General features: G+C 38.8%; 1 protein-coding gene across 10 annotated transcripts in view; it reads left to right on the forward strand.

The window, feature by feature from the left end:
• Positions 1 to 21,178, forward strand: part of Prune2 (prune homolog 2 with BCH domain) — a 259,799-nt gene that overhangs the window by 190,571 nt on the left and 48,050 nt on the right. For all 10 annotated transcript variants that reach the window (XM_078047448.1, XM_078047451.1, XM_078047452.1 and 7 more), the window contains exon 10: positions 19,905 to 19,984. In XM_078047448.1, coding sequence (XP_077903574.1) covers positions 19,905 to 19,984 — 80 coding nt within the window. The remainder of the gene's footprint in view (positions 1 to 19,904; positions 19,985 to 21,178) is intronic.

The following is a 21,178-nucleotide window of genomic DNA, read 5'->3' on the forward strand; positions in this document are numbered from 1 at the left end:
GACTTCAACATATGAATATCAAGGAACACAATTCAGCCCATAGCAGATACCTGAAGAATGTGACAGTGGGTGTGCTGCAAATGTCTCACAGTTCTGTGATTGGTGGCAGGCTTGTTATTCTTAAACTGGTCTGAAAGGCTAAGAGGAGACTCCATGCAGAAGGAAGAGTTTGGGAGGGAAGGTACAAAGGAACTTTTTCTTTTCAGAGTTGCATTGGGGATCTAAGGGAGTCCACAGTCTTCAAAGTGTGATCTGGAATTTTCCCATTGTCACTTGGTAGCTAACTTATATCTGTTAGACCCCAGCTATTGGGAAGGTGGAGGAAATGAGAAGCAGAGGCAGAAAGGAGATTAGGGGTCCTGGAGTTATGTATGCAGCCAATTTCTGCTCCTCTTCCCCACTCCTTTTCACCTATCTCTGAGCAAACCATACTGGGAAGCAAATCATCAGGGTAGACAAACCCCAGTAGCTTTTCAAACAGGGGCAGAAATATAGGGTAGAATGATGGATACCAGAAACTGGAGGAGCTGGGGAAGAAAGAAATGGAGATCTGTTGGCCAAAAGGTGCAAAGTTTCAGTTAGACAAGAGGAAAAAGCACAGAATGTTATTGAAAATCAATAATAATGCACTATGTATTCCAAATACTAAAAAAGTAGATTTTAAATGTTTTGACCACAAAAATAATTAGACGATGAACTTATTAATTAGGTTTGATTTAATCATTCCACAGTGTAATTATATCTCGAGATATCAATTCATCCAATAAACATATGAGGGCCAGCTAACTTCAAGGATCACTCTCCTGGTACTTCATATGAGAGCTAACTCTGTATTTATAAATAAGAATAATCCACATGCAAGCTCCATAGAGCAATGTCCTTGTTTGATCAACTCTACATTCACAAAACCCTTAAGGCTCCCAGTCCATGGTAGACAACCAACAAATATTTGTTGAATGAATAGAAAGAGAGAAAATATCTATGGGCATACATATTTTTTCCCAAGCTTTTTTTTTTTTTTTTTTGGTCAGTCCGGCCTCTATGAGTGGCTGATAACAAAAACCCAACTTACCTCTTTTAAGGTAATAAAAACATTAATCATCTCATATTAAGAATTCAGGAAATAACCTGATTGTAGGTAGAGATAGATAAAGAAGTTCAAATTATTCATTTTTTTTCCCCTCTACCTACTGTCTCTCTTCTATGTTGGGTTCTTTTATCCATAATGCCCTCAGTTTACGTTCCCTTCAGCTGACAATCTCCACAGACAGGAATTCTTTTCCCCAGAGGTTCCAACAAAATCTGGGTTCAGTCTCATTGGAACAACTCAGATCACATGCTTATCCTAGAACCAATCACTGTGGCAGGGGCAGAGACTATACTGATTGGTCAAGCCTGTTCACGTAGCCATCTCTGAAGCCAGAGGGAGATAGTCTCAAGTCCCAAACCTTTGTGTACCCCAGTGAGTTGGAGAGATGATTCTCCAAAGAGAAACAGAGGTGCTATTATCAAAACAGGAAAGAGTCTGGGCAGGATGACACTGGAAACACTCTTACATCACATATAGTAGTCCATCATTAACCATGGTTTTGCATTCTGTAGTTTCAGTAGTCAGAAATGGTTCAAAAATGTTAACTGGAAACTTCTAGAAATAAATGACTCTTGAGTTTTAAATAAGTTTTATTACAGTATGTTATTATAGTTATTCTATTTTACTACTCATTGTTGTTAATCTTTTACTGTGCCTAGTTTATACATTAAATTTTATCATAGGTATGCATGTATAGGAAAAAACAGTAAATAGTTTAATTCTGTCTGTGGCTTCATATGGGAATGGGGAGATGTCCTTCTTCAACCTGCTGAATTGCTGGGATTATAGGTGTATACCACTGCATCTGGCTGTTACTGGTTTATTTCATTTAGCATAATGTCTTCAAGGTTCTTCCATGTTGTGGTCTGTTCTCCTTCCTTTTTAAGGCCAAATGATATTCCATTGAATTTATACGCCACATTTTCTTTATTCATTCATTTATCCATAGACACTTGGGTTCCTCCCACCTATTGACTATTATAACTGAACCTGCTATGAATATAGGGGTGAAAATATATCTCCAATGTCCTACTATGAAGTCTTTTTTTGGATCTGTAACCACAAGTGGGATTGCTAGATCATATGGTAATCTATTTTTAAATTTTTTTGAGGGACTATTACACTGTTTTTCATAATGGCACATCAATTTGCATCACCACCAATAGTGGGTAGAGGTTCCATTTCTCCATGTTCTCACCAATACTTGTTCTTTTCTTTTTAAAAATTATTTATTTTGGGGCTGGGGAGATAGCTCAGTTGGTAGAGAACTTGCCTCACATACACAAGGCCCTGGGTTCAAACCCCAGCACCAAAAAAATATATATATTTTTTAGTTCTAATTGGACACAATATCTTTATTTATTTATTTTTATGTGGTGCTGAGGGTCGAACCCAGGGCCTCGCACTTGCTAGGCGAGCGCTCTACCACAGAGCCACAAACCCAGCCCTTCTTTTCTTTTGATATCAGTCTTTTTAATGACTGTGAAGTGCTATCTCATTATAGTTTTGATTTGCATTTCCCTAATGATTACTGATGTTGGGCATCTTTTTATATGTCTATTGACGAGTTTTATATCATCTTTAGAGAAACATCTATTCAAATCCTTGCTCAATGTTTTACCCCCTCTAATAGGTTGCCCTTTACTCTTGGTTATATCCTTTGATACACAAAAGATTTTAAATTTTATGTAGTGATACCAATTACTCATTTTTACTTTGTTCTATGCTTTTGGTATCATATCCAAGAAATTATTGTTAAATCCAATGTCAAATTATTGTAAATCCAAAGCTTTTCTCCTGTGTATTCTTCTAGAAGTTTATAGTTTTAGATCTTATGTTTTGGGTCCTTTATCCATTTTTAGCTAATTTTTTATCATTAAGGTGAGGGTTCAACTTCATTCTTTTAGTATGTGAATATCCAGTTTTTCAACCATTTATTGAAAAGATTGCTGTTTCCTCATTGAATAAGCTTGGCACCCTTGCTGAAGATCATTTATGCATATTTTATTTCTGATCTTGCGGTTTTATTCTAATGGGCACTACATCTCTTTATGCCAGAGCCACACTGTTCTGTTTATGGCTGCTTTGTCATCATTGTTGAAAACAGGAAGTGTGAGACCTCCAACTTTGTTCCTTTTCAAGATTGTTTTGGCTATTTGAGGTCTCTTAAAATTCCATATGCATTTCAGAATGGATTTTTCTGGTTTTTTTTCCAAAAAAATGTCATTGGGATCCAGGGTACTTGCTTTTGAAAATTAGTTTTCTATTCTAATTTTTAACAAACTTATTGTAGTGACAGCAGCACTATTTAATCCTTATGTACATCAGTGATTATGTGCCAGGCAATGTTCTCTATGCTTACCTAAATCAACTCATGAAATCCTATAACAACTCTAAAAGTACACAGTGATTCTTTCCCCAATTTACAGATGAGGAAAATGAGATACATACAAATTCTGCAACTTGCTTTAAGTCACATATTTACAAAGATCAGAGCCAAGGTAGAAGTTCAGGCTTGATCCCTGTTCTGCAGTCTGTGTTTCAAGTGCCTTGAGGATTTAACTATTATCCTATACACTTTCTGAAAGAAATAAAACACTACATACTTAATCAGGCTACATATGCTAGGTTCCAGTTAGACACTGTACAAAAATATCAGAAAGGGCCACACATCTCAGTGGGTAATATCTCAGAGACATGCTTCCCAATTTTTTTTCTACAGTAACATTATTACTCAAAAGAACAAAGTAATAACAAAACAAAACAAAACAAAAAAAAAGATTTCTTGATCAAAAAGAAGCAAACAAAATCAAACAGATTTGTTTTCTGTAGGGCATCTCAGGGTCCCTAACAGAGTTGTGTGCATTATGAAAATCCCAAAGGAGGATGTTATGTATGATATTCCCCACACTTATATGGCACAGACCCTTTTGGCATAGACATGTGGAACTGGGCACACACTTTGGGAAGTAATGATTTAAATATATGACCATACTCTCCTTCTGTGTCTCACCCCAGGAAACTGGGGAACACTGAGGTGTGAATCCTTCCCCTGTATATATATGTATGTGTTCCTTGGTATTTCCCTGTCAGTCTCAGACCTGAGATCAGGGGTGGCTTCCAGGGATCTGTCCCTATCTTGCCCAGGCTGGCATCCTGGCCTTCCCCAGGAAAGTCACTGGGATCTGAGAGGTGACTCAGTTTTCAACCACAAGACAGTGACTATGTGGAAGTGAAAAGATAAAGGAAGTTAATGCCAGAAGAAAGCAAAAAACAAATGACCCATCAGGAAGGAAATCTAGAAAATAACAAGGGGATGCTGTTACCATAAAGAAGCACACTGGTTCATGTATTTAGCACATGTTCCCTGAACGCAGGTTGCAGGATAGTGCTCTCAGACCCTGTAGGGACTGTGGGGATCCCATGTTGCCATCACCCTGCAGGAGTCAGATAGTCTGCTCATCCAGATGGAGGGGTTCAGTTCTTGGCTCATCTGCCTTCCTCACCTATGAAACGGGGAGAGAAGGGAATGCCTCAAAGGGATCCCATCAAAAAACCATGTTGGGCTGGGGTTCAGCTCAGTGGCAGATCATACTTAAGCATGTCCAAGGCCCAGGGTTCAAGTCCTAGTACTGGAGGAACAAAAGGTGATTTTAAAAGCTTAAAGAGATATGGAGTTAGAGAGATACTATGTGGAATCAAAGATCCCCTCCCCCTACACACACACTATAAAGATAAGAACATAAAATAATAAAATTTTCATAAATAAAAAAAGAAGAAAAATTGTAAAACTGAAATAAATGCAGCAAGTCTAACAAAATAGGCAAAGCAACAGTACAAGAATCCAGAGGGGAAAGAATAAGCAAATGTAGAAGAGAAACTCTTGAAAGATAGAAAGCAGGTGTTGAAACACAGACTGCGGAACAGGGATCAAATTAGATCCATTTAAAACAACTACTGTAAAAGATGAATTCTCAAGGTTATATGCAACAACTGCCATGAGAGGCAGGCAATGCCTGCCTTATTTGTTTTAAAAGCCACACTGCTCGCTCAGAGTAGACACTAGAAAATACTTGTGAAGATGAAAAAATATGATAGACATGGCCAGAGCAGGCAGCAGCACCTGCATCATGACAGGCTACTCTGAGCCTGGGCTTGCCTGGCTTTCCTCCATGATGCTGACGTTTCAGTCCCTGGGCTTTGCTCATCCTCCTGCTTCTGATACTTCATTCATTTTGAAAAGCATCCAGAGCCCTGAGAATATGTCAGGGGATGTGACAGCCTGATATTGCTACTGATGAACAACTGAAATGAAAACTTCCTAAGCATTCCTTTTATTCTAAAATTAATTCAAATTTGCTCAAGTGGAGATTTCTGGAAAATCTTATAGAATCTTATTATTTTTAATTTTTTTTTTAAATTTTCAAATGTTGCCACATGCTTATGTTTTAAAAATTGAAACAACACCGAAGAGGAAATAAATGAAACTAAAAATACCTCCTCCTCTATATTTATCTATTACATAATCACAATTGATAGTATATTCTGTTCTTTTTAGATATTGTCTATATTTAAATATGTATATGTGTATATTATTTTTATGAAAAATAGTATCATTTGAATCATAGCACCTTGTTACTTAATTTTTTATTAAACATATCTTAAATATTACATATCAATACATTTAGAAATTATTTTGCATTTAAATACTAGTGGATATCATGCTATATTTAGTCACTCTCCTATTGATGTGCATTGACAGTCTCTTTTCCTTTTATAAACAAAACAAATGAACAAACAAAAAAGTCACAATTCTTTCAATCCCAGCACAGAAAAAAACAAAATTCATTTTTTGTTAAAAAACTAATCAATTTTATTCACACTACCCACAAAAAGCAATTTACATTTTTACATAAAATTTTTGACATAGAGCAATATAATGTTGAGTAGTATATCTGATTAGAAATACAATATAGTAAATATGTGTGAAAATTAATAGCATACTTTAGTGATTACCATTTATTCTGTACTCTCTACATTTTTACGTCGATATCTGTATTTTGAGTGGAAAATTTTCTTTAGTTACTGAATGAACAACTAGGGTCCAAGGTTGCACTAGTCAGGGTTAATTAGAGGAACAGAATCAATAGGAAGTATAATCATAAAAAGGGGATTTAGTAGATTGGCTTACACCACCAGAAGCTGGAGAGTCCACAATGGCCATCTGCAGGCTGGAGAGCTGGAGGAACCAGTAGCTGCTTAGTCCAAGAGGCTGAAGCCCCAGAAAAAGAAGGATCAACAGGGGTATCCTAGGCTTCTGTAGAATCATTGGCAGGGTTGGCTTTAAAAGAGTGAAGTAGTGCGAGTCCAATATCCGCAGACCATAGTTCAAGACTTCTGTTCAAGAAAAATCTAACTTGCATCTGCTGCTACTTCTTTGTTTTTCCAACTTTTATTTCATCCAAGCCATCATCCTATTGGATGGTGCTATCCACACTTGAGGAGAGTCTCCATTTCAGTTGGCTATCTCAAATGCCAATCATTCCTAGACACACCCTCTTAATCCAATCAAGTTGACTATTCAAAATAACCATTACAAAAGTCCAGGACAAAAAGGCATGAAGTATTTTTCCCCAAAGAGAAAGATGGTAAGAAGTTCTTGACCATTGGACTAGATGCTCCCTTCAAGACTTCTTAAAAGGTGACTCAACCATTAACCCAGTCTGTATGAGCAGAAGACTAGGAAGGAGGAGAGGGAGGGGTTATCAGGAAGCATTTCCTGGCTAAGAGTACTGGGGTGCATCCCTTTTTGCCCCTCCAAACCCAAGTGAGGGATGCTCAAAAGAGTCGTGGGTAAAGACTTGTAATATTTCTACAAGGGAAGCTGGCATCTCATTCCCTGCCTGGAGGCACTTAGCAGATTTGTGGGTCTGCCCTCTTCCTGTCTGAGCAAATGAAAAGAACATCAGAGAGAGGGTGGCCAAGGGTGGCTTTACACTATCACTCTTTGGAAAGACAGGGTAGTATTATGGGTGTACTGTGGGTTCCAAAATGCCAGAGACAGTAATAGACTTGGGCCATTTTGCAGTACCCCACCTGGGACGGGTAGGATTATATGTCCCCAGATTCATTTATTAAAGTCCAATCCAGCAGAGGGGTAGAGATTGCTCTTCCACTTGTAATGGAGTTATGTCCAAATGGACCCATTGCAATTTGAAAACATCATAAGTGGAAAATATATTTAATCTACCTAACCTACCAAACACCATTGGTTAGCAGAATATCACACTGTAGAGTCTTGGTGGTTTCCCGTCAGACTGGGAGCCGATTCCCAATGCTGCCGCTCAGCATCAACAGTATTATATTGCCAAGCCAGGAAGAGATCAAAACTCAAAATTTGAAATATGGTTTCTACTGAATGTGTATTGCTTTTGTATCATTATAAAGTAAAAAAAAAATTACTGAATTGTACCATCATTAACTGGGAATGTCAGTTTTGAAGATAAGATCTTTATAAATTGGCAATTAATTTAAAACAAGGTCATTAAGGTGGGCCTTAAATCCATAAGACTGATGTCCTTATAAGAAGCCGCGAGGACACAAGCCCAGACTATGTGAAGATAGAAGGGGAAGGCAGCTATCGATAAGCCACGGAGGACAGAAGAATCCTGCTGAAACCCTGATTTTTAACTTATTGCCTCCAGAATTGTGAGAAAATAAATTTCTCTTGATGTTCTCTTGATGAAACCACCAAGTCTGTAGTCATATTTTGCTCTGACGGCCAGAGTTTGCAAAAGCTTCAGTCAGAGGCAGGGCCAGGAACTGGGAACAAGGGAAGGATGTGGAGTCAGGGCAGATCTTCTCTCTCAAGTCAGTGCAGAGGTCCCATGCACTTGAGGAGTAGCACAGAGGATGGAGGCTCTCAGGACTGGCCCTGAGAGAGGAGTGAAAGGACAGCCCAGGCTCTCTGCATCCTCCCCATCACCCCAGCACGCCCTTCTCTGGAATCTAAAATGCTGGAGTAAGAATGGGGTGTGGAAGAGCCCTTCCTGTTCCACTTCTCTGAAGCATCACGGACCAGCACAGCTAAGAGGAGAGCAAAGGAGATAATGTTTTAAGATGAGAAATTTGCAGTTTTAAACTGGATTGGATTTTAATAACTGAAAATTAACAAGAAAACTTAACACAGGGAAGGGAGATTCAACATAGAACTGTTGGGAGTAGCAGCAGTTACAAAAATATTTAATATTTCATGTTTGTGTCACAGTCAAATTCAGTCTGCTCAAAACCCCCACAGTTTTGCAGGATTTTCTATAGTAACTGTCTTTTTACATATATCCTCATACATATCTGAGTGTTCTACTCCATGTATTCTTAGAACAGCTGGCTAAAAGCTATCACATTTAAACTCCTGTTAAATAACAACTAAAAACTACACCTGAATTTATACTTTTTATATGCACACAAACACACTTGGGGGTGCCACTTGCACCAGCATTAAAGCTTCACAATTTGACAAATATGTCCAACTTTGAGAAAATGAAATGTTACTCAGGTGGTACTCTAGAACAGCATTTGGCAAACTATGGCCATTCCCATGTCAAGTCCAGTCTACCACCTATTTTTGTACATGGTAGTTTTTGTGGGAAGGGAGTTGCTGGGGATTGAGCCCAGGGCCTTGCATTTGGTAAGAATGCGCTCTAACTCTGAGCTACATCCCCAGCCTCTGTGCATAAAGTCTAGTTGGCACACATCCATACCCATTAATTTACATTTTGTCTGTAGCTGCTTTTGTGCTACTGTGGCACAGCTGAGTAGTGGCAGACTGTATGGCAGGCAAAGCATAACATATTTAGTATCCAGATCTTTGCAAAGAAACTCTGCTGACCCCAGCTCTAGAGCAGTCGAAGACTTAAGTCTTCCACCACGCCCTGTGGGTCAGCACATATAACTGCTTGAGCAGCAGTTGAAAGTAATCTATAAATATATATTCCCATGATTATTTCTAGTGCCAGATTGTCCAGGACTTTTTGGTGACTCCATATTCTTATACTACTCAGGAAAAGGAAGTTAAACTAAGGAGGTTCACCCATTGCACTGAGCTCTGGGGAAGGGGAACCCTAGTGAGCTTCTTTCAAGAGGCTAGAGCTGGGAGGCATCTGTGGACTGGTCTTCCCAAAGGATAAGTGCAAGGTGAGGCTAAGCTGGTGAATTCAGTCATAAACAGAGGAGCCTGTGCTGAGATCTTGGTCAGTTCTGTTCACTTGGGCCTCCTGCAGAAGCTGTTGTCCTTGGCACTGAAGCTTGTCTTCAATTTTGGAGGAAAAAAAAAGGACAAACAAGAGTCCACTTCTTTTCTCCTTCTCTTCATAAGAACTTCATTCTTTCTTAGCCAAACCCACTCCCAGTTGCTCCAAATATCATCAAAGAGGAGTGTTATTGCTAGGTGAGAGGGCATAATAAATGTCTGGCTGAGTGAACTTTGCCTAATTATGCTCAAAGTCATTACTTCTTTGTAGAGCATCTAATATTCCCAAACTATATTTTGAAGAAAGGCTAACTTGAAAAGTAATTTGTTGAAAGAAAAAAAAATTTTTTTTTTTTTTTTTTTTTTTTTTGGTTTGGATGTTGGGAATTGAACCCAGGGCTTCACACATGCTAACCAGGCACTTTACCACTGAGCTGCACCTCCACCCCTTGTTGAAAGAGAATTTTGATGGTCAAGGGCAAATATGTAGTGAGACATTCTGAGGAGCACTTTCCAAAAAGGCAGGGTATTTTCACACCTCTAAATAATGTGTCTTTGTTCAATAGCTATTTTTCATCTTCATAACCCGCTAGGTCCTTTCCCACCCACTGGAACTTCAGGTCCTCCAGAAGCTTTGGGTATGTGCGAAGGGGAATGAGAGAGGAGGAGGAGGAGGGAGACAGACAGTTTTATATCTGAAATTGTAGGAACATGCAAAGCATCTATGTAGGTGATGACAGGGTGCTGTTAGATCTGACCCAACTCTGTGGGTTGGGGATAAGATCCAGGACAAACAAGATTCACAAGGCTACCTGGAGAGGGGAATGGGAGGAGGCTCAAGGCTAGAATTGCTCACCAGTTCTGTTCTGGGGCCAGAATATATTCCCTGAGGCAGCTGGAATGGTGAAAGCATTTAAAAAAAAAAAAAACAGGGACATTACGGTGAATATGGACAGGCATTTTCAGTTAGAGATTTGGAGGACAGAGGCAGGAAGTTCAGAAACAGAAAGAAAGGCCAAGAGGTTACTGCAAGAATAAACTTGATAAGGCATTATCATTAAGAATGGAGAGGAGAGAATGAAGGACTGCATGGGAAACTGGATTAAGAAGAAAAGAAAGACTGGGTACCAGTTTGGGTGATTTGTAGATCTTCACTAGGGATGAGGAATAGATTACTAGCTAGTGCCATGTAGTAAATTACCCTGAAACTTAGCAGCTTAAAACTACAGCCATTTATTTTCTCCCAGGTTTTGTGTCAGAAATTCAAGTGTGGAGTAGTTGGGTGGTTCTGGCTCAGGGTCTCTTATTAAGGGTCTAAGGGTTTCTTATTGAGACATCAGCCAGGGCCATGGTCATCTGAAGGCTTGCATCAGGCTGAGGATCTGCTTCTAGGACGGCTTGCTCCCTTAGCTCTGGCAGAAGTTTTTCTGTCCCGAATTTGTATTTTTTGGTGCTGGGATTGAACCCAAGACCTTGCATATGCTAAGGTCTATACTCTCAGTTCCTCTTCCCTGGATTTTTATAGAAATCTCAGCTCCTTGGCACATAGACCTCTCCACAGGACTCCTTGAGGATTCTGACAATACGGCAGCTGGCTTTTTCCAGACTAAGTGATCAAAAGGAGAGGAAGGCCTTTAAGGACCTTGTCTTAGTAGCCACACATGGTCACTTCTTCCTTATTTTGTTCTTTTAAAGCAAATAACTGTTTAGTCCATGCTTAAAGGAAGGAGAATTAGGCTCCACCTTTTGAAGGTATAGAACTTTTGGACATTTTTTTTTTTTAAACCATCACAGAAAATGTAGGATGCACCTGATTTGTGTAGAAGATGTTAGATTCAGTTTTGTACTTGTTGAGTTCTGCATGGCTATGAGGAATCCTAGTTCTGAGTGTAAGTTGACATTAGACACAAGTATATGCCCTTTCCCAACATGAGATTGTGCATCTAATTTAATTTTATCAAAAACAAACAAATGGCCAGGTGCAGTGGCACACGCCTATAATCCCAGTGACTCAGAAGGCAGAGGAAGAAGGATCATGAGCTCAAAGCCAGCCTCAGCAACTTAGTGAGGTCCTAAGCAACTCAGTGAGACCCTGTTTCTAAATAAAATACAAAATAGGGCTGGGGATGTGGCTCAGTGGTTGAGTGCCCCTGGGTTTAATCCCCAGTACCAAAACAAAACAAAGCAATCAAACAAAAACAAAAACAAAAAACCAAATGTATCGATATCTATTAAAGTTATAGAAAAAATACTAAAAGAGGATGAGTGGCATACAGCTGGCAGTAAGAGATACAATTCTGTATGCACCTCCATTCACTATCAAAGATATAATTATCATCTGAAAAGCAAAATAAACTTAGGCTTTTTTTTTTATTATTCTTGTTTCGGTGTGTCTCAAATGCTAGTGTTTGTAAGATTCAAATACTGTGAAGAAGTTTGTCAACAAGACCACTTTTGCTGTATTCAGGGGACAATTCAAGAAATTGTGTGTGTGTGGGGGGGATCATTTGGGGCATTGAGTGATGTTTTTGCTACCTTCAGAGTTTTGGAATCTGAGCCTGAGTAAGGAGACTGCATTGTCACTGTCCTTTGGGAACCCACAGATGTGGCTTGTGAGGTTTTACAGATTCCCTAAAGAAGGTGGTATTTGGGTGAATGTGCAGGCTTAGCTCTCTGTTGTTCGCTTCTTTCCCTGTTCTCTCCTCCTTCCTTCACTCCCTCTGCCAGCTGGCTCCTAGGACTCTTCTTCCTGCTTGGCTACAGAGCTTATCTGTTCCAGGGGGAGTGAGGCTCAGCTGGGTAGTGAATCCGAATCATTGCCAAGAGCCTGATTTCATGGGTTTGATCACAGCTTCCTGTTGTGGAACCTCTCATCCTTGGTCTCAGCTTGATTAAGCTGAGCATGAAACCTGGTGCAAGTCAATCTTACCTCCTACTCTGAGCAATTTGAAAAGTTATCTGGGGTTCAGAGTGGTGTGTATTGTTGTTTTAAATTTTGCAGCTATTTTATCAGACAGGAATCCTGAAATGACAATCCTCCAGCCACTCAGCTATTTATGTACTTAACAAAGGATGACAAGCATCTCATGAAAATATTGTTTGTTTTTTTCCCTACGTTTTGGCATCATTTCTAGAGAAAGTGACTTTATCTGACATGCGTATCACATTTGACTACAAGGAAGTCAGAAGAATTTGAGTCACTCTGACATAAGGGAACTTTCCATTTATATAATCATTTCCCCAAAATACAACAGCACAATCATCAGTGTTTTTCTAAAGTACAGACGGCCCCATGTCTTGACCTGCTACTGTACTTCTTATGACGCTGTATATTTTAGTAGCCAATCTTATAAGAAGGTTTGCTCCCACAAAGGGGTGCTGCCTGCTGCTGAGTGTATGTGCCTGTCAGGAAACATTACCATCTAGAAATGTTATCTGTGTGTGGGGGGGGATGTGTGTGTGCCCGCCAAGTCTTGGTACACTAGTCATTACCTTTCAAAAAGAACCTGGTTTCAAGCAAAGCTAGTCCTACAATAATCAAATCCCCCCAGATCCAGATATACTGGAAAAAAATTAAAAATGTAGAAAGGGCTTAATTTTAGACCCATTCTAAAAGCAAGAGGGTGCCTCTGTGTCCCAAAGTTTTGCATCTATTGTCCTTTACTATCTGTGGTGTTAGGATTGTCATGCTATAACAATGAGCCTTCTTTATTAAGAAGAATAAATGCCAGAAACATACGACCTGCCAATCTGTATGGGATCCATTCTCAAATTGGAAAATTCCATTTACATTACTGTCCTCTACTTGGTGGCATTCATTTTGGGGGAGGAGGTACACAGATTTAGCATAGATATCATAAATCACACAAGGGCAGGATTATTTTTATAATTGCTTCTTGGCTAATTCAGGCCATCTTGCTTTCTTATTTTTTTTCCTAGTATTTTTTATTTGTTTTGGGTTGTTGTTGTTGTTGTTGTTTTATGGTGCTGGGGATTGAACTAAGGGCCTGTCCATGGGAGGCAAGTACTCTTACCAAATTAGCTATATCCTAGCCCCCATCTTATTTCCTTTTTTTGTGATTTGTTTTTAAATGGTACATTATAGTTACACATATGGAATTATATGGATTCATTGTGATATATTCGTACATGCACATAACATAGTGTGGTCAATTGTTTGTTTCTCCCATTTCCCATCCCTCCTCCACCCCTCAATCCCCTTACTCTACTTCTCTGTTCTCCCTTCTATTTTGATGAGGCCCCCTCCCTTTTAAAATCCCTTATTTCTCTCTAGATTCCCCATTATTTTCTAATATCTGAATTTAAGGCCATTTATTTTCCTCTAGGAACTTCTTTAGCTGCTTTCATTTGCTAAGTAAGGCTTTATTGTTGGGTCACATAGAAGTTTGATTTTGTCTTCAAACTTTCTTTTTGTAACTGATTTCTAAATTAAAGTCTTGAAGTCAGAGAATATGGTGCATGTAAATCAACTTTGGTGTTTTATGGGACATCCTGTATGGTTCGAAAAAATTGAATATTTTTACTGCATGCAGATCTGTCCATTAGATCAAACTACATTATTGCATTGTTCAGATCTCCCACATTTTTTTTTTTTTTTGGTAGTGCTGGTGATCAAACCCAGTACCTCCTGTGTACTGAAAATGCTCTACCTCTGAGCTATACCCAGCTCCCACAAAGGCCCAGAACTTCCATATTCGTACACATTTCTTTTCAAATTCATTAATTCTTAAAAGGTATATTCAAGTTCCCCCATGAAATTCATTGTGTCTTATAATTTACATTCAATATTTGCTTTATATATTTTGAGACAGTTGCTGAAAGCTTGTTGGCTCTGAATTATAACATTTTCTGAAGAATTATTCTTTTTAACACTAAATAATGTTTTTAGCCTTAATATTGCCTTTTCTGCTTCAAGTCTGTTTTGTTTGACATTAATGTTATGCTTTCTTGTGTGCAATATTTTTCTGATATATCATTTTATACCACTGTATTGTCAATGTGTCTTCTGCATCATTATTATGTTAGTTATTTCTTTTATAAGCAGCATGGCTACTCAGGGCTCAAGTGACATTACCTGTTATGGCAAACCCAAGTCTCACTGCTTTAGCACAGTCATTTACCTTAATCCTTACTGTGTCTTTTATATTGTTCTTTTTTGGTTTTGGTTTTGGTTTCTTTCATTGCTGTGACTGCATTTTATAGCAACCTTGGTGGGTTGTTTTTTTTTTTTTTTTTTCTGCTAGGAAGGCTTTGTTTTTGTATTTTAGTGTAAGCTCTTCTTTCAAAAAAGTTTATTTTTTTCTTGCTCCCAAGTAGGTTTCCATTAAGTCCCTAGGTTGTAAAAATAAGTACTACCAAGTGTTTTTGTTTTGTTTTGTTTGTTTTACAATTAATTCTTCTGGGTTGTAGATATTCAATGATGATAGATGAATTTCAATTTTAACTTCTTTATTTGGGTTTTCTATATCACTCAGGTAATATAAATTGAGACATGCTTATCACATGACAAGTGTCTACAATTCTTATATGTTGCTTTTTATTTTCTACCCAATATTCCTGGTAGACTGTGCTTTCCACGGTCAAAGAAAAGAGTTTTTTCTCATCCCCTTTATACTAGTGGAATATTTCTTTAAGCTCCACAGCCTCATTTAGACCTTTCTTAAAGGTCTCTTCTGCCATGGGACCCTAGGGCCTATGTCCAGTCTAGAAATCCTACAAACTACCATTTTCAGCATATTTCCAATAACTCTTCAATTTGGCACCCAAGGATTTCCCTTGGTTTCTTTTAAACTTGGAAATGTATTAATTACCTTCTGGATATTCTATTCCATCTCGTACATTTCTTATATTTATAGGGATATGGTAGTCCCACCTTATCTGCCGGGGATACATTCCAAGATGTTCTGCAAATGTCTAAAACCACATAGTACTGAACCCTATATATGTATACTATGTTTAATAAGGTTTAATTTATAAATTAGGCATAGTAACACATTAACAACAGTAACCAATAATAAAATAGTTATAGCAATTGTAACAATATATCATAGTAAATTATTTAAAACATATGAGTTGCTTACTTCTAGAATTTTCCATTTAAGATTTTCAGAGCTCAGTTTGCCACGAGTAACTGAAATCCCAGGAAATGAAATAATGTAGGTGGGGAGCCACTGTACATGATATTACACCTTGCCAGACATAGCTAACAATTCCTAATCTCTCTTTTTTAGTAAAGAGAGAAGCTGTGGAGTGAGATCCAGGGGTGTCCAATTCAAAAGTAACAGCATTATTTTTATTATATTCAATTTATGTGACCATGTATTTTAAGTGAGTGGTTTAAGTTTCTGTATACACCGGTGACACAAACCTTCCTATCAAAGTAACTTTACATAAATAAATGTCACTTTGAAAGAAAAATGTTATATAAATTGGCAAGTAACAGATGACTCTGACAAAAAACCCCCATAAAGATGGCACATTAATACCAAAGTTTATAGAATACTCAAAAGCATTTGATGTCTGTCTGAAGCTGTTGCTCATTTATTAAAATGTTCTTGCATGCTTTAGCAACCCTGACAAGAAGTTATGTATTGTCAATGTGAGACTGGGGAATGGGGAAATGGGTTACTCAAATTAGGAAAGAAAATTTTCCCCATATTGTGAGTTAGATATTCCCTTCAAACATCAATAAAAGCTGTATAGGCAAAAGCTACTAGATGGGAGCTGGGGATGTAGCTCAAGTGGTAGTGTGCTTACCTAGCATGCGTGAGGCACTGGGTTCAATTCTCAGCACCACATAGAAACAAAATAAAGATATTGTGTTCTCTTAAAACTAAAAAAAAAATTTTAAAAAAGGTAATAGATGATGATACGGTAACAAATGACTCCAATGTCTCATAGCCAAACAGAAGGAAAATTCATTTCTTGTTCACATATCCCACAAGCTTTCATAGGGGATTCTGCTTACCACAGGCACTCAGAACCCTGCAAAGGTGGGAAGGAGGTGGCACCCGCACTTGCTCATAAGTCTTCTGCCCAGAAGAGACACCTGTATTTCTGTTCCTTTTTATCAGCCAAACCATGTTACATAGCCACTATAACTCCCAAGGGGCAGGAAAGTGAAATATTAACATGTACACCAAAGACCAAGAGCCAGAAATATGGGTGAAGAACAATATAGCTACATACTGCATCAGTCAGCAAAGAAACCATAAAAGATTTCTGTCTCATCCTCTAGGTGGAGACATATGGCTAGTTTAGCCACAGTAGAGTCAGACTTGTGTTTGTCACCATCTTTGTTAGCTCCATTTTGTGTACACAAGATCCGAAATTAAGCATTTGTTATAGGTAGATAAGATATAACTACCTATCTTTTGGTTGGACAGATTCACCTACCTAACAGATTCTGAGAGGCTTCCATAGCTTATCAGAAAACTACTATTCCAGAGGCTGAGAGTGTAGCTCAGGGGTAAAGTGCTTGCCTAGCATTCATGGATCCCCAGGTTCAATCCCCAGCATTGCAAGAAAAAATAAAATTAGCAGCCTGCTTCACTCCAACTACTATGTTTGGTTTAGCCATTTCATTTCTACAAATGTTTATGAACCCAATGTATGAATGTGATTGAAGTATTTATAGAGTATGTCTTAGGTTTCTCTCTAACTTTCCTGTAGACTATTCTGGCTCAGATTTCTCCCCATCCCTAAGGTTTTCTTAAAGGTTCCCGTAGCCCTCTTTAGTATCCATGGGGTTGTGAGAGCCCTTGCCTCCAATCACCCCGTCCCCATCACAGCCTTCAGGTTTTCCCTTCCCTGGGTGCATGCCACCACTGGCTTTCCAGCACCTTCTTCACAGGGTCTCCTGCTCTGCGCTGAGAGGCAAAGGGTCTGTTCTCTAATGTCAGTGAGTCTGAGGGCATTTCTATACTCTGGAGATTTGTGATGTTGTAAAATTATCCCTTGCCTGGGCTAATACCCAAATTGTAGTAACCTTAATTATGCTTTATCCAACCATGACACATACTTCAGTTAAACCATTGGTACAGGTAATATTTTTTAAATGGGAAGTGAGGGCGTTTCTTAAACTCAATATTCTAAAATTGACAGAGTGCTTTCATATGTATTATATTTATTCACCATAGACGCTGTGATGTTGGGTATTTGTTCGATTCATTTAAAATCCAAAATGGTCAGCTAATCTTCTTAGAGTCAATCAGCTTTTCAGTACTAACAGTGAACCATAACTCAGAACTATGACCTCACATCTGAGACTCCTTTAGTAATTCCATGATGCTGTCCTTAACTCACAAGCATTTATAAACCCTGCAGAATTGAAGCTAATACTCTGGATCTACTTTAAAACCCTTCAAATTCATTTTGAGGCTTAGGCCTGCATGTTTGTGTGCTCTGTCAGGTTGGTAGGAATTTGAGGTCTTTATTTATTTATTTATTTTAAGGTTTACTCTTGGACAGAAAACCAGAGAAATAATATATATTTGCAGTTAGGGTATTTCAGGCTCAAAAATTCTGCCTGGCACATATTTATTGATGTTTGCCTATACTGGATGCTGCAATAATAATGAATAAGACAGGTATGATTCTTATTCTCATGAAGCTTCAAATTCAATGGAGAAAGCAAATATCATGGAAAGCCCAAAAGAGCTACAATGCAATGCATTGCTTTTCTGTCAGTGCTTATTTTCAGGCATTGCACATTCTCCTTTTATTGGTAAGGAAACTGAGGCACAAAAAGATAAAGTGGTCTGACACACAGTCAGTGATGAAACTGAAGTTTTGAATCCAGCTGCTTTTAATAGCATTTTGTCATTAGTGGTACTAGAAGGAGGTTGATGTAGGAGAATATACACAGATGGCTTCAGAAGACAAAAGGGTGAGTGTAAGAAAATCAAACTTCAGCAGCACGGGAAGCCAAACACCCATCCCTATGGGTCCCAGGACTTTCAAACTTGGGCCTGACATAGGACTTCTCAGTGGTCCCCTCCCCCACCTCTACTGCTGAACAATGGGGTTGACTTCACCTCGTGTGGAGAGCCACACTGTGGCACAGATTTTCTTGTTGCTGCATCATTGCTTTACTCACATGCCAGCCTCTTGCCCACTGTCTGTGTTTCTCTTCTGCTAGGAGCAGACCATAACCTTGATGTGTTAGGCAAGCATGGTCTCACTGAGCTGCACCCCCAGCCTTGCCCGCTGTCTTGCTGCTGGGGGGCAGCTTTAGCTTTAAATAACATTCAAGGTCAGAGTCACAGAAATTATGTAGAGAGAGAAACTCTCTGTGTTAGCTTTCTGTTATGGTAAAAAGAAAAAAAAATGAGACAATCACTTTAAAAGGAAGAAAGGGTTATTTGGGCTCATGGTTTTAGAAGTTTCAGACCATGGTCACTTGGCGCTACTGCTCTGAGCCTGGGGTAAGGCAGAACATCATGGAGGGAATGATGGCTGGCAACCAAGCATGGCCATGAAGCTACGCACCACCTCATGGCTGCTGGGAAGCAAAGAAAGAGAGGAAGGGGGTGGGGGTCCAACACCCTCTTCAAGGGCATGCCTCAGTGACCTGACTTTCTTTCACTAGGTCCCAGCTCTTTTTTTTTTTTTTTTTCCAGTGCTGGGGATTGAACCCAGAGCCTTGTGCATGCTAGACAAACACTATGCCACTGAGCTACATCTGCAACCCTAGGCCGCACCTCTTATATACTATTGGACATGTTCCCACCACATCCCGAGAGTACTACAGGCTGTCAACCAAGCTTTTAGCACATGGGCCTTTGAGGGGCATTTAAGGTCTAAACCATAATACTCTGTGATGTTGTGTTTTCAGAGGGTTTGTGGGGTTGGTGGGCCAAGGACACAGGCACTCACTTCTCTCCAGGGGAGCAGTATTTTCCTATTTCCCTGCAAACCTCTTACCGAGTAGGCAAATATAAATGGCCTGGGCTCAGCACCAAATAGACACAAGAGTTGGTAAGTTGTGACCAGAGCCATCCTCCCCACCCAACATATATGCATGATGAATCTTTAAATATTCAAAAAGTGAAGGAACATAGCACAGTATGCTGTCCTCTGATGGCAATTGAAGTCGTATACTCAAATCAACACAGGGGAGAAATACATACAAACTTGGGTCTTCTTTCCTCTAAAATATATATATATATATATATTGCTTCTCTTGTTGAAAAAATACATATTAAATATTCCCCCAAATATATTTTATTAGGTGTTTGTATTTCCTGTTTCTGAGTTTGGTCCTGTACTGTACTTGGGTAAGCTTCGAGGGGAAGGCATTTCTGTACGCAGGTGAACTTGGAGTTTGAGTTGCCCATGAAATTGGTGTTCATGGTTCTCCTTCACAGTTAACTGCAGAAACTCAGTTCTAATTTGGGGTCACTTAACAATGGATTCAGTGCACATATTTGGCTTATTTCATTTGAGTTGAAAATCGTATCCGATAATCTCTGGGTTTCCTTTTCAAAGAAAATAAAGTCCCACCCAGTGTTTTACACTCTGCTTTTTTTTTTTTTTTTTCTCCAGGCTACTGTCAGAGGATGTAGGAATGGACATCCCCTTTGAGGAGGGAATGCCAAGTCCCGATGCTGCAGACATGAGGCCTGGTGAGAGAAGCATTTATTCATTTCCTTGTGGTATTCTGCATCCAAACATCTCCATTATTCAGTGAGAGAACCATTTCCTATGCATTTAACTTGTGATTTCAATGATTAAAGTGAAGAGAGGAAAAAAAAAAAACTGTGTGAAAGGAAGGTGTTGAGTTCAATTTGTTTAATTTCAGAGTTGATTTGAATATTGAAACTCACTAGTATGGGCCACATTTTATCACCTGGGCTGTGGCCCATGTTTTCAGTTCTTGTGATAACCAGGAGCTAGATATCATACTACCAAATTCTGGCTAGTGTCTAAGTTCCCCAAATTCACATGTAATTGTGTGATTGTTTAAAATTGGAAATATGATATCAATAATAGTACCTTAATTATAAACAGACAGGAAGGAGGTGGGGGAGGGGGAGTTGTCACTCAGTGGTAGACTACTTGGTAGCATGTACAAGGCCCTGGATTCAATCCCCAGACTGTAAAACAAACAAAACAACAATAACCACAGAAAAATAAATAAATAAATAAATCCCCGGGACAATAACCTTATACTATAAGGATTTGTGTCTAAGGCATACACACACAAAAAGACTAAAATTTTCAGTTTCAACCTACACAGTTGTTACTTTGCACTAGAATCACTCTCTTGTACTGCATCAGCTACAATATCATACCGAGATCCAGAACCGTGGCACTATTAATCATGCCTAGAATGAGGTAGAGACAAAGGAAGTAATGAAATTTGTCTTCCACCCTAGTATTTAAAGTGCATTCTTCAAAATACTAGTTGTGAGATAATTATTTTTTAAATGTTCTAAGGCCAATGGTGACCACTGAAAGTTTCTTTTGCTCTTCAAGAGTTACAGTATACTTTTCTTTCAGTATTGGGGATGAAATCCAGGGGTACTCTAGCTCTTGAACTATATAGACCTTTTCCTTCTCTTTTTATTTTTATTTTGAGACAGGTTCTCACTAAGTTACTGAGGCTAGCCTCAAACTTGCAATCTTCCTGCTTCAGCCTTCTGAGTAGCTAGAATTACAGGCATGTACTAGGCCCCACAATATACTTTTGAATATTAAAGGTATTAGGCTATGGTTAACCTATATGGTTAGCAGCTAAATTCATGTGGCTATTTAAATTAATTAAAATGAATAAAATTTTAAATTACACTCTTCAGTTGCACTAGTCAAGTGCTCAG

The sequence above is a fragment of the Ictidomys tridecemlineatus genome, chromosome 4 (genome assembly GCF_052094955.1).
Source record: "Ictidomys tridecemlineatus isolate mIctTri1 chromosome 4, mIctTri1.hap1, whole genome shotgun sequence".
Classification (NCBI taxonomy): Eukaryota; Metazoa; Chordata; class Mammalia; order Rodentia; family Sciuridae; genus Ictidomys; species Ictidomys tridecemlineatus.